At 36.0% G+C, this 19,226-nt stretch overlaps 2 protein-coding genes and 1 pseudogene across 2 annotated transcripts; all 3 read left to right on the top strand.

The window, feature by feature from the left end:
* Positions 1–1,324: 1,324 nt before the first annotated feature.
* Positions 1,325–2,584, top strand: LOC136043142 (RAD50-interacting protein 1-like). Its single transcript, XM_065728074.1, has one exon. The coding sequence runs from the start codon at positions 1,325–1,327 to the stop codon at positions 2,582–2,584; it is 1,260 nt and encodes a 419-aa protein (XP_065584146.1).
* On the top strand, positions 2,581–3,555 carry LOC136043141 (RAD50-interacting protein 1-like). Its single transcript, XM_065728073.1, has one exon. The coding sequence runs from the start codon at positions 2,581–2,583 to the stop codon at positions 3,553–3,555; it is 975 nt and encodes a 324-aa protein (XP_065584145.1).
* Positions 3,556–11,026: 7,471 nt separating this feature from the next.
* On the top strand, positions 11,027–16,024 carry LOC136043140 (RAD50-interacting protein 1-like; annotated as a pseudogene).
* Positions 16,025–19,226: the final 3,202 nt, after the last annotated feature.

Raw genomic sequence — 19,226 nt, 5'->3', positions numbered from 1 at the left:
GGTCATTCTCCAATAAATTCAGAGCTTGGCATACATTACGGTAAGTGTCATGCATAGTACCGTTTACGGTTCTCAAATACTCAAAGGACGTCGAACCGGGTACATTCACCAAAAGCAGGCGTAGAAAGAAGCATTCATGTTGATTGGGCTGAATGGTGTAGAGTCTTCCTATCGTGGTATCTTTGAAGATGGTAGGTTGGCCTTTGACTGACTTACCCTGTTTTTGACATTCAAATAATTTATTTTTAGAATCCAACGTGTAATACGAAGGCACTTCAGTATACAGCAGTTTTTTTGCAAAAGAATCATTTTGGCATAACGAAAAGAAAGCAGTTACCATTGTATCCGGTGGATTCAGGGCTCTTTGTTGCACGTTGGATTCCGAAAAATAAACAGTTGACCATTCTGTAAATGTACCGCTAAGTGAACAACAGCTGGACTTCGTTCATGTATCGGAAATGAAAGAATTCGCCAAACAGCTTCATTACTGCTTATGTATCTTCCAGCCTGATATTGTACGATTTCATCGATATCACTGATTTTGGACTTCAAGCCAAAAACAGCCATGTCACTTGGCCTTTGTTGACGTATTTACATACGTGGATTTAGCTAAGACGGAAAGAAACTGCAGGATCATCACGCTTAAGCAGTTCTATCAACAAAAATGCATCGCCAACAGGCATCTTTAAGATAAGACAAGGCATCTTTAAGTTAAGATTTTGTTAGAAGCTTACATTATTATTTATTACTGTGACAAGTAAATATATATGCACCGATCTCAAAAGATGGTTAAATTTATGGTAAATGTTAGAGATAAGAGTTAGAGGTAAGTGTTGGAGGTACTTAAGGTCATATAGCAAACAAGAATATTCTTATACGCGTTATCACTATCTATATATCCCTGTTGTGACTTGTAAGTTTATGAGCACCGTTCAAAAGGGAAGGTTAAGTACACGATTAGTTTAGAGGTCCTAATTTACTTGTTATACTTTTTCCAATTCTTTATGCTTCCAATGCATGATTTTGTCGAAAAGAAATACAATTTATTGCGTCATAGCCTTTCCACTATCATGCATCATAATATTTTTGCCATGTGGACAAATTATCAAAATATTGACAAGAGACAACCTCTTAGTTCTTTTGTATATCTATAAATTGGACAAATATTCTTTACTTGTTAGAGGTCTAGACGGCCAAACGTTTTATATTTTTGATGTAATTACGCCAAAAGAAAACACAATACATTGTGTCATAACCTTTCAACTGTCATACATCAACAATATTTCTTACGCTAGGGACAGGATATAAAATTTGAAAAATAAACATGCTGACAAATATTTACAGAATAGTTGGTTCAGCAATAAAGAACTTGGGGAAGCTTAAAAGTCAGATTTCAGTTTTAACTGCATCCATTTCGAGTTTAGAAAAAAAGATTGATTATTCAACCCTTTCAAAAAGTGACTCAGTATTTGCCAAACTCAAGGAATCTCAAGAGAAAGTGAACCAGATTTCAATTGAGGCTGAACAACTATCTATTTTGATTGAAGGATTTGCAAAGGATAGTGAACCGCTTTTTTGTGAGCTCTTTCCTCTTATTGATCCAGTTATTTCAGCTCAGAACAAGATCAAGTACCACCAACTTTTAGAACTTGGAAAATGTATCAATTATGACTTAAAAGATGCATTGCATTTGAAGGACTATGAGAGGATTGCCGTTAAATTCAAAAAATTACAAGAAATCTATTCTCAGATGCATGGGACTCAATGTGGAAATTTGCAGAATTATTTACAAGGGTTGAAGCAAGAATGGGCAAAAACTATTTACCTCTCTGTAAAAAGGTCAGTTGAAGATGTATTGGTAGAAATTGGGTGGCCGTTCATTTCAACAAATCAGCCCTTAGAGAACGTGACAAAGACTACGGATGATAGATATAGGAAATTTCAAAGTCTTTTGAAGATTCTTGCTTTGCTAAACAATGAGGTGGACCCTGATTCAGATTGTATTTGGGAACTGCCGTCTTCTATTTCTGGTTTGAGTTTGCCAATGAGGCATTTGACAAAACCACTGAAAAAGCGCTTTGAGTATCATTTTAGCGGCAATCGACAGACAAACGACTTGAGTCGGCCAGAGCTATACCTTACTCAAGTTTTAGATTGGTGCAAGCGTCCATGTGCGTTTTTAAGTGAATGGGTACAACCCATTTTTGATAGTATCAACATAGATTCCAAGGAGGAGTTCACAAGAGCTTTGTATGGTTTAGTGGTGGTTAAGCTAAGTCATGACCTGCCCCTTTTATATGAGGATGACTACCTTTTTGGTCATTGTATCGATGAAATTCTTGCATTTGAGAGAGAACTAAGACTAAGTGTTCACAATCAACCTTCAGTTCATGAAACATTGACAGGTGAACGGACGTTAGAAAAATGGCTACGCACTGAGAAAAAATACGCTATAGAGAAAATGGACACCCTGCTTAGCTCTGATACTGCCTGGCTTTCCACCAGCGATGTAGAATTCGATGGTGCTACGGTGCTTTATGTCACAGAAGTTGCAGAAAAATTTACAAAAATCTTTTGGCGATGACTGATCGATACAATGTTTTGCCACAGGTAGAGCACAGATTGCAGTTTCTTGATTTGCAGTTGGAACTGCTTGAAGAGTTTCGAATACAGATGCTACAAATGAAAAATGAGTTTGAAGATCAGCCACTTGGAGAAAGTTTTTGTGGTGTATTGAATACATTACATTATGTCACCCTGATTTTAGAAGATTGGGAAGATACAACGTTGATTCTTCGACTTAATTCTTCCCGACAAGAACCTGATGCAGCAAACTTAAAGCTGAAATCTTGCGAAGAGCCTGATATGACAGTACCTGCTCTAAAAGATGTATCTACAAGCTTGAATCAAGTTACTGAGGTTATGGTTTTCGACTCAATCATTGAGCTGTTTGAAAAAATTGAGAAAGACATGGTAAATTTGATTGTTCATACAATTCTAAGAGATGTCAAGGATCGAAGCGCTTATTACCGGAAAACTAGATGGCAAATGATGTTTTCAATGAAGGATTATATTCAACCTTGTTTAACACCAAATTTGTGCAAAATACTGCAAGCTCTTCAGGAAGGCTTACAACGAGCTCACCAGCGATTGTCTCAAAAAGAGTTTTTAAATGTCTTGAAGTCCGTTGGATCTCGTGTAAATAAGTTTTTCTTCGAAGAAATAATCTTAGAAAATAGATTTAATGAGGGAGGTGCTGAGCAGCTAGAATATGACATAAAAAATGGACTGTTACCAATATTTGGACAATATTCAATTCGTTCATCTTTAATATTTTCACAAATACAAGAATCGTGTCTTCTCCTAAAGATGCCTGTTGGCGATGCATTTTTGTTGAAAAAACTCCTTACGCGTGATGATCCTGCAGTTTCTTTCCGTCTTAGCTACGCGGAGACAAGTGAGAAGATGCAAGCCTTGAGGGAGCATGGAATTTATAATCTTTCTGTTCAGAATGCTCTATTTGTCTTTGACAGAAGGTTGACTACTTCACTCTGATTTTTTTTGCTATATATAGTACTCACTTCTAGGGCTACTTTTTGAGGGATTCAAAAGGCTATATACTATTAGCTTTATACTCTCATAACGTGAACTGCCTGGCTTATAGATTTTTTTTATTGATTAAAGTAATCAACCACTTTACGGAATTAAAACTAAATTTTCTCATAAAAAAATATGTCCCAGTTACCACATAGTAATAAACCCCCAAAAGTAACTTACATCCTCATTTGAATAATCCTCCCGTAACTTCATCTTTTGAATAACCCCCCCCCCCCATAACAAGAGGATGGTAGTGCAGGTAGATATGGGCTGGAGTTAGAATCTCTGATGAGCTTTCCAACTTGCAAATAGCTTCATGGACTGAAAAAAAAAATAATTGGCTGGTTTGTATTTAAGAGTACAAACCTTCCTTATTCAAACAATCTGGGTTGAAAGGGGATATATCTTCGAAATACTTCTGGAAAAATGATGGTATGAAATCTAGGGAAAGATCTTCCTACCAGCCCAGCTGTGATGTCAATAGTGACAGTTCTTCCAGGATTGTTGACCATACACATATCCATGGATTGCTTGTACTGACACTTGGATGGGTCAGAGACAAAAATATCCAATGGTTGCATACGATGACGGCAATGGGTTGGTATTGTCGGCATTATTACCCTATGCTCCTTGGCGTAGTTTATAACATTTGGATGAAGATAAGCATCGTCCTTCTCTGTTATGAGTAGCTTATTAGCATCAGGAGAAGCATGCAAATGCTTCACTAAATATTTGGTGTTATTTATAGAGATAGGACCTTTGATCCACCCATTAAGATAAGACTTGCTATTGCTAGCAGAATGTTAAAAAGACAGCCTCTTATTTAAAAAAAATCCATACTTTCAGACTTCCAAATATGTTTATAAAACCCGCAATTTCATACTGGATCAGTGCTATAAAAGTTGGTTTGTCTATTCATAAGAAAATTCGTTAATAGGCATTTCAACCTTGAAAAGACCAGGCTACAGCCAAGCTTAGAAGTAAGACTTGAATGGGTGGGTGGAGGCAGCATTTGAAAAATATAAAAAGGTATTAAATATATAGTTAGACTTAAAGAATGACAATCACTTTGAGATTTCTCGGGAACAAGGTCCCAAATGCTCCCCTGTATAAGTCTGGTGTTAATTACATAATGGTTAAAGAAGAAAATACATAATATTAGGTTTTGAGGACAATTGTGGATAACAGCCAGCGACTCTCAAAGTTTCTAACTCATGAATAGGGCCAAACTAACGCTGGGTTTTGAGAAAGAATGACCAACAATGATCGCAACGGCGACGCGCTGGCGAAATCTCACCGATGGCGACACGGAAAACTTTCGGCAGTGTGCCACAGCTGCCATTTTTGGCCCCGTCACCACTGGTCTACCTTAATCAGCGTGGCACCAGGGTTCAGGTGCATCATCCATAAGAATCACCCTGAACTAATTCTATAGCTTTGATTGCACCAGGCCTTATGATGGAAGTTCAATCTGATGAAATCGGAATTTTCAGGCCAAACATTTTGTGTGCTGTTTGTCCAAGGCAATAGAAATGATGCAATTCCAGTGAATACCATACATTTTGCTTTGTAATTCTGGCCACAGAGAATATAATGCAAGGTAATACACGAAAGTTCTACCGGTATTGCCTGGTCCATCTATGTAAAACTTCTTTTCGAAAACAGTTAGAATCATTGACTACCAGTAAATATTTTTCAAAATTTCAGTTTTTCCCCTTGCAAAATCCAATACACACGTTTTGCAGCAGCAGCTGATTCATCAGCATTTAGAGCGTTCATGTTTCAGTCGTCTTGGAAAGTTTCAAAGTCGTTCATACTATATCGTGCCATCCGGGAACTAAAATCTTCGGCCTTCTGTTGCTATCGTATTTAACTTGGATGCAATAACATGATAAGCTAATTTTATTACATCATCCTTAGATATATTATTTTGCCGTGATTACAGAATAGAATCTTGAGTCAACGGATTTTTTAACCTTTCCCGAGAACTTTTGGATTGCGATTGTCTCAGAAAGAGTTTTTAAATGTCTGGAAGTCCGTTGGATCTCGTGTAAATAAGTTTTTCTTCGAAGAAATAATATTAGAAAATAGATTTAATGAGGGAGGTGCTAAGCAGCTAGAATATAACATAAAAAATGGACTGCTACCAATATTTGGACAATATTCAATTCGTTCATCTTTAATATTTTCACAAATACAAGAATGGTGTCTTCTCCTAAAGATGCCTGTTGGCGAAACCCCCAACAGTAACTTACATCCTCATTTGAATAATCCTCCCGTAACTACATCTTTTGAATAAACCCCCCCCCCCCACTAACAAGAGGAGCAGGTAGAGATGGGCTGGAGTTAGAATCTCTGATGAGCTTTCCAACTTTCAACTAGCTTCATGGGCTGAAAAAAAATAATTGGCTGGTTTGTATTTAAGAGTACAGACCTTCCTTATTCAAACAATCTGGTTTGAAAGGGGATATATCTTCGAAATACTTCTGGAAAAATGATGGTATGAAAGCTCGGGAAAGATCTTCCTACCAGCCCAGCTGTGATGTCAATAGTGACAGTTCTTCCAGGATTGTTGACCATACACATATCAATGAATTGCTTGTACTGACACTTGGATGGGTCAGAAACAAAAATATCCAATGGTTGCATACGATGACGGCAATGGGATGGTATTGTCGGCAGTATTGCCCTATGCTCCTTGGCGTAGTTTATAATATTTGGATGAAGATGAGCATCGTCCTTCTCTGTTATGAGTAGCTTATTAGCATCAGGAGAAGCAGGCAAATGCTTCACTAAATATTTGGTGTTATTTATAGAGATAGGACCTTTGATCCACCCATGAAGATAAGACTTGCAATTGCTAGCAGAGTGTTAAAAAGATAGCCTCTTATTTAAAAAAATCCATACTTTCAGACTTCCAAATATGTTTATAAAACCCGTAATTCCATACTGGATCAGTGCTATAAAAGTTGGTTTGTCTATTCATAAGAAAATTCGTTAATAGGCATTTCAACCTTTGAAAGACCAGGCTACAGCCAAGCTTAGAAGTAAGACTTGAATGGGTGGGTGGAAGCATTTGAAAAATATAAAAAGGTATAAATATGTAGTTAGACTTAAAGAATGACAATCACTTTGAGATTTCTCGGGAACAAGGTCCCAAATGCTTCCCTGTATAAGTCTGGTGTTAATTACATAATGGTAAAAGAAGAATATGCATAATATTAGGTTTTGAGGACAATTGTGAATAACAGCCAGCGACTCTCAAAGTTTCTAACTCATGAATAGGGCCAAACTAAAGCTGGGTTTTGAGAAAGAATGACCAACAATGATCGCAACGGCGACGCGCTGCCGACATCTCACCGATGGCGACACGGAAAACTTTCGGCAGTGCACCACAGCTGCCATTTTTGGCCCCGTTACCACTGGTCTACCTTTATCAGCGCGGCGCCAGGGTTCAGGTGCATCATCCATAAGGAATCACCTTGAACTAATTCTATAGCTTTGTTTGCACCAGGCCTTATGATGGAAGTTCAATCTGATGAAATCGAAATTTTCAGGTTAAATATTTTGTGTGCTGTTTGTCCAAAGCAATAGAGTTGGTGCAATTCCAGTAAATACCATACATTTTGCTTTGTAATTCTGGCCACAGAGAATATAATGCAAGGTAATACACGAAAGTTCTACCGATACTGCCTGGTCTATCTATGTAAAACTTCTTTTCGAACACAGTTAGAATCATTGACTACCAGTAAATATTTTTCAAAATTTCAGTTTTTCCCCTTGCAAAATCCAATACACACGTTCTGCAGCAGCAGCTGATCCATCAGCATTTAGAGCGTTCATGTTTCAGTCGTCTTGGAAAGTTTCAAAGTCGTTCATACTATATCGTACCATCCGGGAACTAAAATCTTCGGCCTTCTGTTGCTATCGTATTTAACTTGGATGCAATAACATGATAAGCTAATTTTATTGCATCATCCTTAGATATATTATTTCGCCGTGATTACAGAATAGAATCTTGAGTCAACGGATTTTTTAACCTTTCCCGAGAACTTTTGGATATTGCAAGACATCCGAAAAAACAGAATTTGAACGAAGAGCATTCGCATCACAGAAAGCATTTTGGACTGCGTTAATTGTTGTCCACAATCTATCCAATCCTCATTAGCAGATAAACTAAAGCATTATAATTAAAACAAACTGTATTTATACAGAATAAAATAATTACTTCCGGGTCACATTTACCTGTTTTCCACTGTCTAATAAAAGGACTTATCCCTATTTGAACTATTATTTGTTCATCATAAAGAGTCAGTGTGGTCTTAGAAAAAATACCTAGGATGGATCGTTCCATTGTAACCGAAAATTAAGAAATGGGTTTTTAAATAAACTGGCAGGTGAGGAAAAATTGCCATTTCTAACTGATTCAAGAATGGTAACTATTATCTAAATTAGTCTGTACTTTAAAATGTGACTTTGAAAACAAATCTAAGGGAATCTCAAAGAAAAGCCTGAAAGCCACTAAGAAATGATGTCGAATTGAAAAAAAAAAGTACCCCATAGGAATCACCATGGCCGAAAACCCTATTCAGAAAACTTACTGTCTTCTACCTTGAACAACAAGGAAAATTCCTTTGTTGCATGGGTAGCATAGCATAATCTTTTTCGTCTCTCTCTCCACTGCTAAAATCATCATAGAGAGCTATTTAAGGGCTCCTTTTAAAGGTAACTGCTATATCTACATACTTTTATAATAATAAACATTATGTCGGAAATGAAATGAAATTTTGACAGAAAACTGCATCTTCATATACATTGCTAAATAGAACAATACGATCGCTACGTAGCCGCATGGCGACAAATTTTAATACCCTCAAATGTATTGGAAACAAAGAAAATTTCTTATCTTAGCCTAAACTAAACACCAGAAACCAAATCATAGGTACACCAACTAGGAATAGGTGCAGGCCCCTTATTGATAAAGACGCTCTAACACTCTAACACCCAAATGTTCCTTTCAAATATCTAAATTACTGCATATCTTAAATCGAATTGTTTTTCTAAGTTTGTGCTTTCAAACTGAAGTTGTTAACTGAAGTACTTATTGAATAATGTAACTATTCTTTTTTAAAGAAATGGGGTCTCCCCCCGCAGTTCAAGAAGTGAAGTTAGGTTACTCCTATGTTATACTCCTAGACTTATTCTGATTTTATGAAGTAAGGATGGTTTTCTGACTTCACTCTGTTTAAATACTTCCCCCCCCTAAAGTGCAAACATATAGCCAAAATTATATATTTCCCATCTATTCTGTCACTTTTCTTAGTCTTTTCTCACGCTAAGTTGAAAGGAACTAGCGAAAGAAACTGTTTTACAGTGCGTCAATGCATGAACAACTTGAGCTGCAGGGGTATATCATACAAGAATCGGTTTTTTGATAATAGCGATTTCAATTTGCTACTTTTCATATCGATGGAACACGCTTCTTTGGAGAGAGGAGGTGGATGTATTTGTTATTTTTTTTTTTTATTCTATTTTACGAGCTCTTACTCAAACCTTCGAACTATATCTCCAGTAGAGGGCTCGATAAAAGCGATTTCACTTGGGTACTCTTATTTCAATCGATCTTCATTTCTGTGGGATGGGGTGGGACAATTTTTCTGCCCTCCGTACTAGGTGAATCATATTTGACAAATTTATGAGTAAAAATAAAAGAAAATACTGTTGGGGTGGCGCTTCGCGCCACCCCAACATATATATATATATATATATATATATATATATATATATATATATATATATATATATATATAGAAGATATAATCTGGCGTAACAGACATAGTGTAACAGATATAACACACAAACAACTTATTTTTATATAGAGATAACTAAAGTGTAGTTATAAATTTCTGATGTAAAATCAAAAGTCATATCTGACGTCTCTAACAGTTTTCGATGGAGTATATCTTCGGACATTTTCGATTTAAATTTCTCCCATAACTCTGTAGGAGCTGAAGGAGATCAAGTTGTTAGTATGATTTCAAACAATCCACGAATTTGACTTGGAGTTGACGTTTCGCAAGCGTCATTGATGAAGTTATCCCAGTGTTGGTCATTCTCCAATAAATTCGGAGCTTGGCATGCACTACGGTAAGTGTCATGCATAGTACCGTTTACGGTTCTCAAATACTCAAAGGACGTCGAACCGGGTACATTCACCAAAAGCAGGCGTAGAAAGAAGCATTCATGTTGATTGGGGTGAATGGTGTAGTCTTCCTATCGTGGTATCTTTGAAGATGGTAGGTTGGCCTTCGACTGACTTACCCTGTTTTCGACGTTGAAATAATTTATTTTTAGAATCCCACGTGTAATACGAAGGCACTTCAGTATACAGCAAATTTTTTGGCAAAAGAATCATTTTGGCATAACGAAAAGAAAGCAGTTAACATTGTATCCGGTGGATTCAGGGCTCTTTGTTGCACTTTGGATTCCGAAAAATAAACAGTTGACCATTCTGTAAATGTAGCGCTAAGTGAACAACAGCTGGACTTCATTCATGTATCAAAAATGAAAGAATTCGCCAAACAGCTTCATTACTGCTTATGTATCTTCCAGCCTGATATTGTACGATTTCATCGATATCACTGATTTTGAACTTCAAGCCAAAAACAGCCATGTCACTTGGCCTTTGTTGACGTATTTACATACGTGGATTTAGCTAAGACGGAAAGAAACTGCAGGATCATCACGCTTAAGCAGTTCTATCAACAAAAATGCATCGCCAACAGGCATCTTTAAGATAAGACAAGGCATCTTTAAGTTAAGATTTTGTTAGAAGCTTACATTATTATTTATTACTGTGACAAGTAAATATATATGCACCGGTCTCAAAGGATGGTTAAATTTATGGTAAATGTTAGAGGTAAGAATTAGAGGTAAGTGTTGGAGGTACTTAGGGTCATATAGCAAACAAGAATATTCTTATACGCGTTAACACTATCTATATATCCCTGTTGTGACTTGTAAGTTTATGAGCACTGTTCAAAAGGGAAGATTAAGTACACGATTAGTTTAGAGGTCCTAATTTACTTGTTATACTTTTTCCAATTCTTTATGCTTCCAATGCATGATTTTCTCGAAAAGTAGCACAATTTATTGCGTCATAGCCTTTCCACTATCATGAATCGTAATATTTTTGCCACGTGGACAAAATATCAAAATATTGACAAGAGACAACCTCTTACTTGTTTTGTACATCTATAAATCGGACGAGTATTCTTTACTTGTTAGAGGTCTAGACTGCCAAGCGTTTTATATTTTTGATGTAATTACGCCAAATGGAAACACAATACATTGCGTCATAACCTTTCAACTGTCATACATAAACAATATTTCTTACGGTAGGGACAGGGTATAAAATTTGAAAAATAAACATGCTGACAAATATTTACAGGATAGTTGGTTCAGCAGTAAAGAACTTGGGGAAGCTTAAAAGTCAGATTTCAGTTTTAACTGCATCCATTTCGAGTTTAGAAAACAAGATTGATTATTCGACCCTTTCAAAAAGTGACTCAGTATTTGCCAAACTCAAGGAATCTCAAGAGAAAGTGAACCAAATTTCAATTGAGGCTGAACAACTATCTATTTTGATTGAAGGATTTGCAAAGGATAGTGAACCACTTTTTTGTGAGCTCTTTCCTCTTATTGATCCAGTTATTTCAGCTCAGAACAAGATCAAGTACCACCAACTTTTAGAACTTGGAAAATGCATCAATTATGACTTAAAAGATGCATTGCATTTAAAGGACTATGAGAGGATTACCGTTAAATTCAAAAAATTACAAGAAATCTATTCTCAGATGCATGGGACTCAATGTGGAAATTTGCAGAATTATTTACAAGGGTTGAAGCAAGAATGGGCAAAAACTATTTACCTTTCTGTAAAAAGGTCAGTTGAAGATTTATTGGTAGAAATTGGGTGGCCATTCATTTCAAAAAATCAGCCCTTAGAGAACGTGAAAAGGACTACGGATGATGGATATAAGAAATTTCAAAGTCTTCTGAAGATTCTTGCTTTGCTAAACAATGAGGTTGACCCTGATTCAGATTGTATTTAGGAGCTGCCGTCTTCTATTTCTGGTTTGAGTTTGCCAATGAGGCATTTGACAAAACCACTGAAAAAGCGCTTTGAGTATCATTTTAGCGGCAATCGACAGACAAACGACTTGAGTCGGCCAGAGCTATACCTTACTCAAGTTTTAGATTGGTGCAAGCGTCCATGTGCGTTTTTAAGTGAATGGGTACAACCCGTTTTTAATAGTATCAACATAGATTCCAAGGAGGAATTCACAAGAGTTTTGTATGGTTTAGTGGTGGTTAAGCTAAGTCATGACCTGGTCGTCATTTATATTCCCTGTGTCCCGGTCGTCATTTGTGTCCCGGTGCTTTGTTGATGGTGATTGCTAATCGAACATTCCTTGTGTCCCGGTCGCTTTCTCTTTGAGTGTCCCGGTCGTAATTTAAATTCCCTATGTCCCGGTGTCCCGGTCGTCATTTGTGTCCCGATGTCCCGGTCTGTAATTTCGTCAGTCGACAAACGTGACGTCAGTCGACACACAAACCTGACGTCACTCGACACACAGATACACAGACAACTTCTTTTATATATATAGATAGATAGGTACATTTTCTTTTTTAGTTTTTTCTTTTCTTAGTTTCTTTTTTTAGTTTTTCTTTTTTTTAGTTTCTTCTTTTTATTGATTTGTTTTCTTCAATTTGTCAATGTTCATTCTAATATTGACACTTGGAAAAATCTTTACGTGCCAAGCATGCTAAAGTTCCAAAAATTAATAATAAACCTCAAATTTTGGGTATCTGTTTTAAGGTTTTTGAATTAATTTAATCTATTGTCAAAATATATTGAAATATTTGCAATTCCCAGTTTTTTCTTTTTTTTAGTTTTTTAGCTTTTTAGTTTTTTTTTCAGTTTTTTACCTTTTTTTTATTTTATTTTTTTACGTTTTATCTGTTTAGGTTTTTACTTTTTTTACTTTTTTTATTTTTTAGTTTGTTTTTGTTTTTTTCTTTTTAGTTTTTTTTTTATTTTTTTACCTTTTTTCTTTTTCCAGTTTTCTTTGACTTCTTTATTTTTCAACGTCACTATGAAATACATGTCGTCGAACCTTTGTTTTTTTTTCACTAAAATCTGGTAGGCATTGATGACCTTATCCAAGTCAAAATCCCAAACCCAATCATCATCGCTATCATTTTCAGTTTTGATATGTTTTGACTCTCGCCGTCCAGGTTGATTTTCATCTAACTGCGAGGTTTTGAGTTCTTTAGCCGCAAGTCTTTTGGCATTAACACTTTGAGCAGATTCCTCGGCTGTTTCTTCTGCCATTGTAGGATTTATACTAAGATTTCTCTTTGAATTAACTATTTGAGCAGCTTCCTCGGCTGTTCCTTCTGTCATTTAAAATCTATACTAAAAAATCCTCTTCACGTGTCAAGCTTGCTAAGGCTCAACAATTTATAATAAACCTCAAGTTTAAGTATCTGTTTTAAGGTTTACGAATTACTTTAATCTATTGTCAAAATATTTCGAAATATTTATGTAATTCCCAGTTTTCACATTTTAGTTTTTTTTTTCTTCTTTATTTTTCAGACGTCATATGCAAACCCTCAACATAAAAATACATACAACTTATTTTTATATATATATAGAAGATATAATCTGGCGTAACAGACATAGTGTAACAGATATAACACACAAACAACTTATTTTTATATATAGAGATAACTAAAGTGTAGTTATAAATTTCTAATGTAAAATCAAAAGTCATATCTGACGTCTCTAACCGTTTTTGATGGAGTATATCTTCGGACATTTTCGATTTAAATTTCTCCCATAACTCTGTAGGAGCTGAGGGAGATCATGTTGTTAGTATGATTCCAAACAATGCACAAATTTGACTTGGAGTTGACGTTTCGCACGCGTCATTGATGCAGTTATTCCAGTGTTGGTCATTCTCCAATAAATTCAGAGCTTGGCATGCACTACGGTAAGTGTCATGCATAGTACTGTTTACGGTTCTCAAATACTCCAAGGACGTCGAACCGGGTAAATTCACCAAAAGCAGGCGTAGAAAGAAGCATTCATGTTGATTGGGGTGAATGGTGTAGAGTCTTCCTATCGTGGTATCTTTGAAGATGGTAGGTTGGCCTTCGACTGACTTACCCTGTTTTCGACGTTCAAATAATTTATTTTTAGAATTCCACATGTAATACGAAGGCACTTCAGTTTTTTTGGCATAACGAAAAGAAAGCAGTTAACATTGTATCCGGTGGATTCAGGGCTCTTTGTTGCACGTTGGATTCCAAAAAATAAACAGTTGACCATTCTGTAAATGTACCGCTAAGTGAACAACAGCTGGACTTCATTCATGTATCAAAAATGAAAGAATTCGCCAAACAGCTTCATTACTGCTTATGTATCTTCCAGCCTGATATTGTACGATTTCATCGATATCACTGATTTCGGATTTCAAGCCAAAAACTGCCATGTCACTGCCTTTGTTGACGTATTTACATATGTGGATTTAGCTAAGACGGAAAAAAACTGCAGGATCATCACGCTTAAGCAGTTCTATCAACAAAAATGCATCGCCAACAGGCATCTTTAAGATAAGACAAGGCATCTTTAAGTTAAGATTTTATTAGAAGCTTACATTATTACTTATTACTGTGACAAGTAAATATATATGCACCGGTCTCAAAGGATGGTTAAATTTATGGTAAATGTTAGAGGTAAGAATAAGAGGTAAGTGTTAGAGGTGCTTAAGGTCATATAGCAAACAAGAATATTATTATACGCGTTAAAACTATCTATATATCCCTGTTGTGACGTGTAAGTTTATGAACACTTTTCAAAAGGAAAGGTTAAGTACACGATTAGTTTAGAGGTCCTAATTTACTTGTTATACTTTTTCCAATTCTTTATGCTTCCAATGCATAATTTTGTCGAAAAGAAACACAATTTATTGCGTCATAGCCTTTCCACTATGATGAATCGTAATATTTTTGCCATGTGGACAAAATATCAAAATATTGACAAGAGACAACCTCTTAGTTCTTTTGTAGGTTGGTAAGTTTTATGCCCCTTTTATATGAGGATGACTACCTTTTTGGTCATTGTATCGATGAAATTATTGTATTTGAGAGAGAACTAAGACTAAATGTTCACAATCATCCTTCAGTTCATGAAACATTGACAGGTGAATGTACGTTAGAAAAATGGCTACGCACTGAGAAAAAATAAGCTATAGAGAAAATGGACACCCTGCTCAGCTCTGATACTGCCTGGCTTTCCAACAGCGATGTAGAATTCGATGGTGCTACGGTGCTTTATGTCACAGAAGTTGCAGAAAAATTTACAAAAACTCTTTTGGCGATGACTGATCGATACAATGTTTTGCCACAGGTAGAGTAGAGATTGCAGTTTCTTGATTTGCAGTTGGAACTGCTTGAAGAATTTCGAATACAGATGCTACAAATGAGGAATGAGTTTGAAGATCAGCCACTTGGATAAAGTTTTTGTGGTGTATTGAATACATTACATTAATTCACCCTGATTTTAGAAGATTGGCAAGATACAACGTTGATTCTTCGACTTAATTCTTCCCGACAAGAACCTGATGCAGCAAACTTAAAGCTGAAATCTTGCGAAGAGCCTGATATTACTGTACCTGCTCTAAAAGATGTATCTAAAAGCTTGGATCAAGTTGCTGAGGTTACGGTTTTCGACTCAATCATTGAGCTGTTTGAAAAATTTGAGAAAGACATGGTAAATTTGATTGTTCATACAATTGAACAATGATTGTTCATACAATCATACGAAGCGCTTATTACCGGAAAACTAGATGGCAAATGATGTTTTCAATGAAGGATTATATTCAACCTTGTTTAACACCAAATTTGTGCAAAACGCTGCAAGCTATTCAGGAAGGCTTACAACGAGCTCACCAGCGATTGTCTAAAAAAGTTTTTAAATGTCTGGAAGTCCGTTGGATCTCGTGTAAATAAGTTTTTCTTCGAAGAAATCATCTTAGAAAATAGATTTAATGAGGGAGGTGCTGAGCAGCTAGAATATGACATAAAAAAGGGACTGCTACCAATATTTGGACAATATTCAATTCGTTCATCTTTAATATTTTCAAAAATACAAGAATCGTGTCTTCTCCTAAAGATGCCTGTTGGTGATGCATTTTTGTTGAAAAAACTCCTTACACGTGATGATCCTGCAGATTCTTTCCGTCTTAGCTACGCGGAGACAATTGAGAAGGTGCAAGCCTTGATGGAGCATGGAATTTATAATCTTTCTGTTCAGAATGCTCTATTTGTCTTTGACAGAAGGTTGACTACTTCACTCTGATTTTTTTTGCTATATATAGTACTCACTTCTAGGGCTACTTTTTGAGGGATTCAAAAGGCTATATACTATTAGCTTTATACTCTCACAACGTGAACTGCCTGGCTTATAGATTTTTTTTTATTGATTAAAGTAATCAACCACTTTACGGAATTAAAACTAAATTTTCTCATAAAAAAAAATATGTCCCAGTTACCACATAGTAATAAACCCCCAAAAGTAACTTACATCCTCATTTGAATAATCCTCCCGTAACTTCATCTTTTGAATAAAACCCCCCCGTAACAGGAGGATGGTAGTGCAGGTAGAGATGGGCTGGAGTTAGAATCTCTGATGAGCTTTCCAACTTGCAACTAGCTTCATGGGCTGAAAAAAAATAATTGGCTGGTTTGTATTTAAGAGTACAGACCTTCCTTATTCAAACAATCTGGGTTGAAAGGGGATATATCTTCGAAATACTTCTGGAAAAATGATGGTATGAAAGCTAGGGAAAGATCTTCCTACCAGCCCAGCTGTGATGACAATAGTGACAGTTCTTCCAGGATTGTTGACCATACACATATCAATGAATTGTTTGTACTGACACTTGGATGGGTCAGAGACATAAATATCCAATGGTTGCATACGATGACGGCAATGGGATGGTATTGTCAGCAGTATTACCCTATGCTCCTTGGCGTAGTTTATAACATTTGGATGAAGATGAGCATCGTCCTTCTCTGTTATGAGTAGCTTATTAGCATCAGGAGAAGCATGCAAATGCTTCACTAAATATTTGGAAGGTCTGTTATTTATAGAGATAAGACCTTTGATCCACCCATGAAGATAAGACTTGCTATTGCTAGCAGAGTGTTAAAAAGATAGCCTCTTATTTAAAACAAATCCACACTTTCAGACTTCCAAATATGTTTATAAAACCCGTAATTTCATACTGGATCAGTGCTATAGAAGTTGGTTTGTCTATTCATAAGAAAATTCGTTAATAGGCATTTCAACCTTGGAAAGACCAGACTACAATCAAGCTTAGAAGTAAGACTTGAATGGGTGGGTGGAGGCAGCATTTGAAAAATATAAAAGGTATAAATATGTAGTTAGACTTAAAAAATCACAATCACTTTGAGATTTCCTGGGAACAAGGTCCCAAATGCTCCCCTGTATAAGTCTGGTGTTAATTACATAATGGTAAAAGAACAAAATACATAATATTAGGTTTTGAGGACAATTGTGGATAACAGCCAGCGACTCTCAAAGTTTCTAACGCATGAATAGGGCCAAACTAAAGCTGGGTTTTGAGAAAGAATGACCAAAAATGATCGCAATGACGGCGCGCTGCCGACATCTCACCGATTTCGAAAAGGAAAAATTTCGGCAGTGCGCCACCGCTGCCATTTTTCGCCCGTCACCACTGGTCTACCTTAATCAGCGCGGCGCCAGGTTTCAGGTGCATCATCCATAAGGAATCACCTTGAACTAATTCTATAGCTTTGTTATCACCAGGCCTTATGATGGAAGTTCAATCTGATGAAATCGGAATTTTCAGGCCAAATATATTGTGTGCTGTTTGTCCAAGGCAATAGAGTTGATGCAATTCCAGTAAATACCATACATTTTGCTTTGTAATTCTGGCCACAGAGAATATAATGCAAGGTAATACACGACAGTTCTACCGGTACTGCCTGGTCCATCTATGTAAAACTTCTTTTCGAACACATTTAGAATCATTGACTACCAGTAAATATTTTTCCAAAATTTCAATTTTTCCCCTTGCAAAATCCAATACACACGTTCTGCAGCAGCAGCTGATTCATGAGCATTTAGAGCGTTCATGTTTCAGTCGTCTTGGAAAGTTTCAAAGTCATTCATACTATATCGTACCATCCGGGAACTAAAATCTTCGACCTTCTGTTGCTATCGTATTTAACTTGGATGCAATAACATGATTAGCTAATTTTATTGCATCATCCTTAGATATATTATTTTGCCGTGATTAAAGAATAGAATCTTGAGTCAACGGATTTTTTAACCTTTCCCGAGAACTTTTGGATTCTGCAAGACATCCGAAAAAAAAAAGAATTTGAACGAAGAGCATTCGCATCACAGAAAGCAGTTTGGACTGCGGTAATTCTTCTCCACAATCTATCCAATCTTCATTAGCAGATAAACTAAAGCATTATAATTAAAACAAACTGTATTTATACAGAATAAAATAATTACTTCCGGGTCACATTTACCTGTTTTCCACTGTCTAATAAAAGGACTTATCCCTATTTGAACTATTATTTGTTCATCATAAAGAGGCAGTGTGGTCTTTGAAAAACTACCTAGGATGGATCATGTTCCATAGTAACCCAAAATTAAGAAATGGGTTTTGAAATAAACTGGCAAGTGAGGAAAAATTGCCATTTCTAGCTGATTCAAGAATGGTAACTATTATCTAAATTAGTTTGTACTTTAAAATGTGACGTTGAAAACAAATCTAAGGGAATCTAAAAAAAATAGCCTGAAAGCCACTAAGAAATGATGTCGAATTGAAAAAAAAGTACCCCACAGGAATCACCATGGCCGAAAACTCTATTCAGAAAACTTACTGTCTTCTACCTTGAACAACAAGGAAAATTCCTTTGTTGCATGGGTAGCATAGCATAATCTTTTTCGTCTCTCTCTCCACTGCTAAAATCATCATAGAGAGCTATTTAAGGGCTCCTTTTAAAGGTAACTGCTATATCTACATACTTTTATAATGATAAACATTGTCAGAAATGAAATGAAATTTTGACAAAAAACTGCATCTTCATATACATTGCGAAATAGAACAATACGATCGCTACGTAGCCGCATGGTGACAAATTTTAATACCCTCAATTGTATTGGAAACAAAGAAAATTTCTTATCTTAGCCTAAAATAAACACCAGAAACCAAATCATAGGTACACCAACTAGGAATAGGTGCAGGCCCCTTATTGATAAAGACGCTCTAACACTCTAACAGCCAAATGTTCCTTTCAATATCTAAATTACTGCATATCTTAAATCGAATTGTTTTTCTAAGTTTGTGCTTTCAAACTGAAGTTGTTAACCTTTCGAAATCTTTTAAACAATATATCTCACGTAAGAACACAAAACTTACACATAAATGCATTCGAAGACCACACTGACAATACATGACGTATGAAACAATGAAGAGGAAATATAATAAATGAAAAAA

The sequence above is a fragment of the Artemia franciscana genome, unplaced genomic scaffold (genome assembly GCF_032884065.1).
Source record: "Artemia franciscana unplaced genomic scaffold, ASM3288406v1 Scaffold_320, whole genome shotgun sequence".
Taxonomy (NCBI): Eukaryota; Metazoa; Arthropoda; class Branchiopoda; order Anostraca; family Artemiidae; genus Artemia; species Artemia franciscana.
The sequence above is the reverse complement of the archived record's forward strand: the minus strand, read 5'-3'. Positions and strand labels throughout refer to the sequence as shown.

What these genes read in the sequence shown, in the direction of transcription:
- LOC136043141 (XM_065728073.1), top strand. Translation starts at nt 2,581, where the DNA reads ATGACTGATCGATACAATGTTTTGCCACAGGTAGAGCACAGATTGCAG.
- LOC136043142 (XM_065728074.1), top strand. Translation starts at nt 1,325, where the DNA reads ATGCTGACAAATATTTACAGAATAGTTGGTTCAGCAATAAAGAACTTG.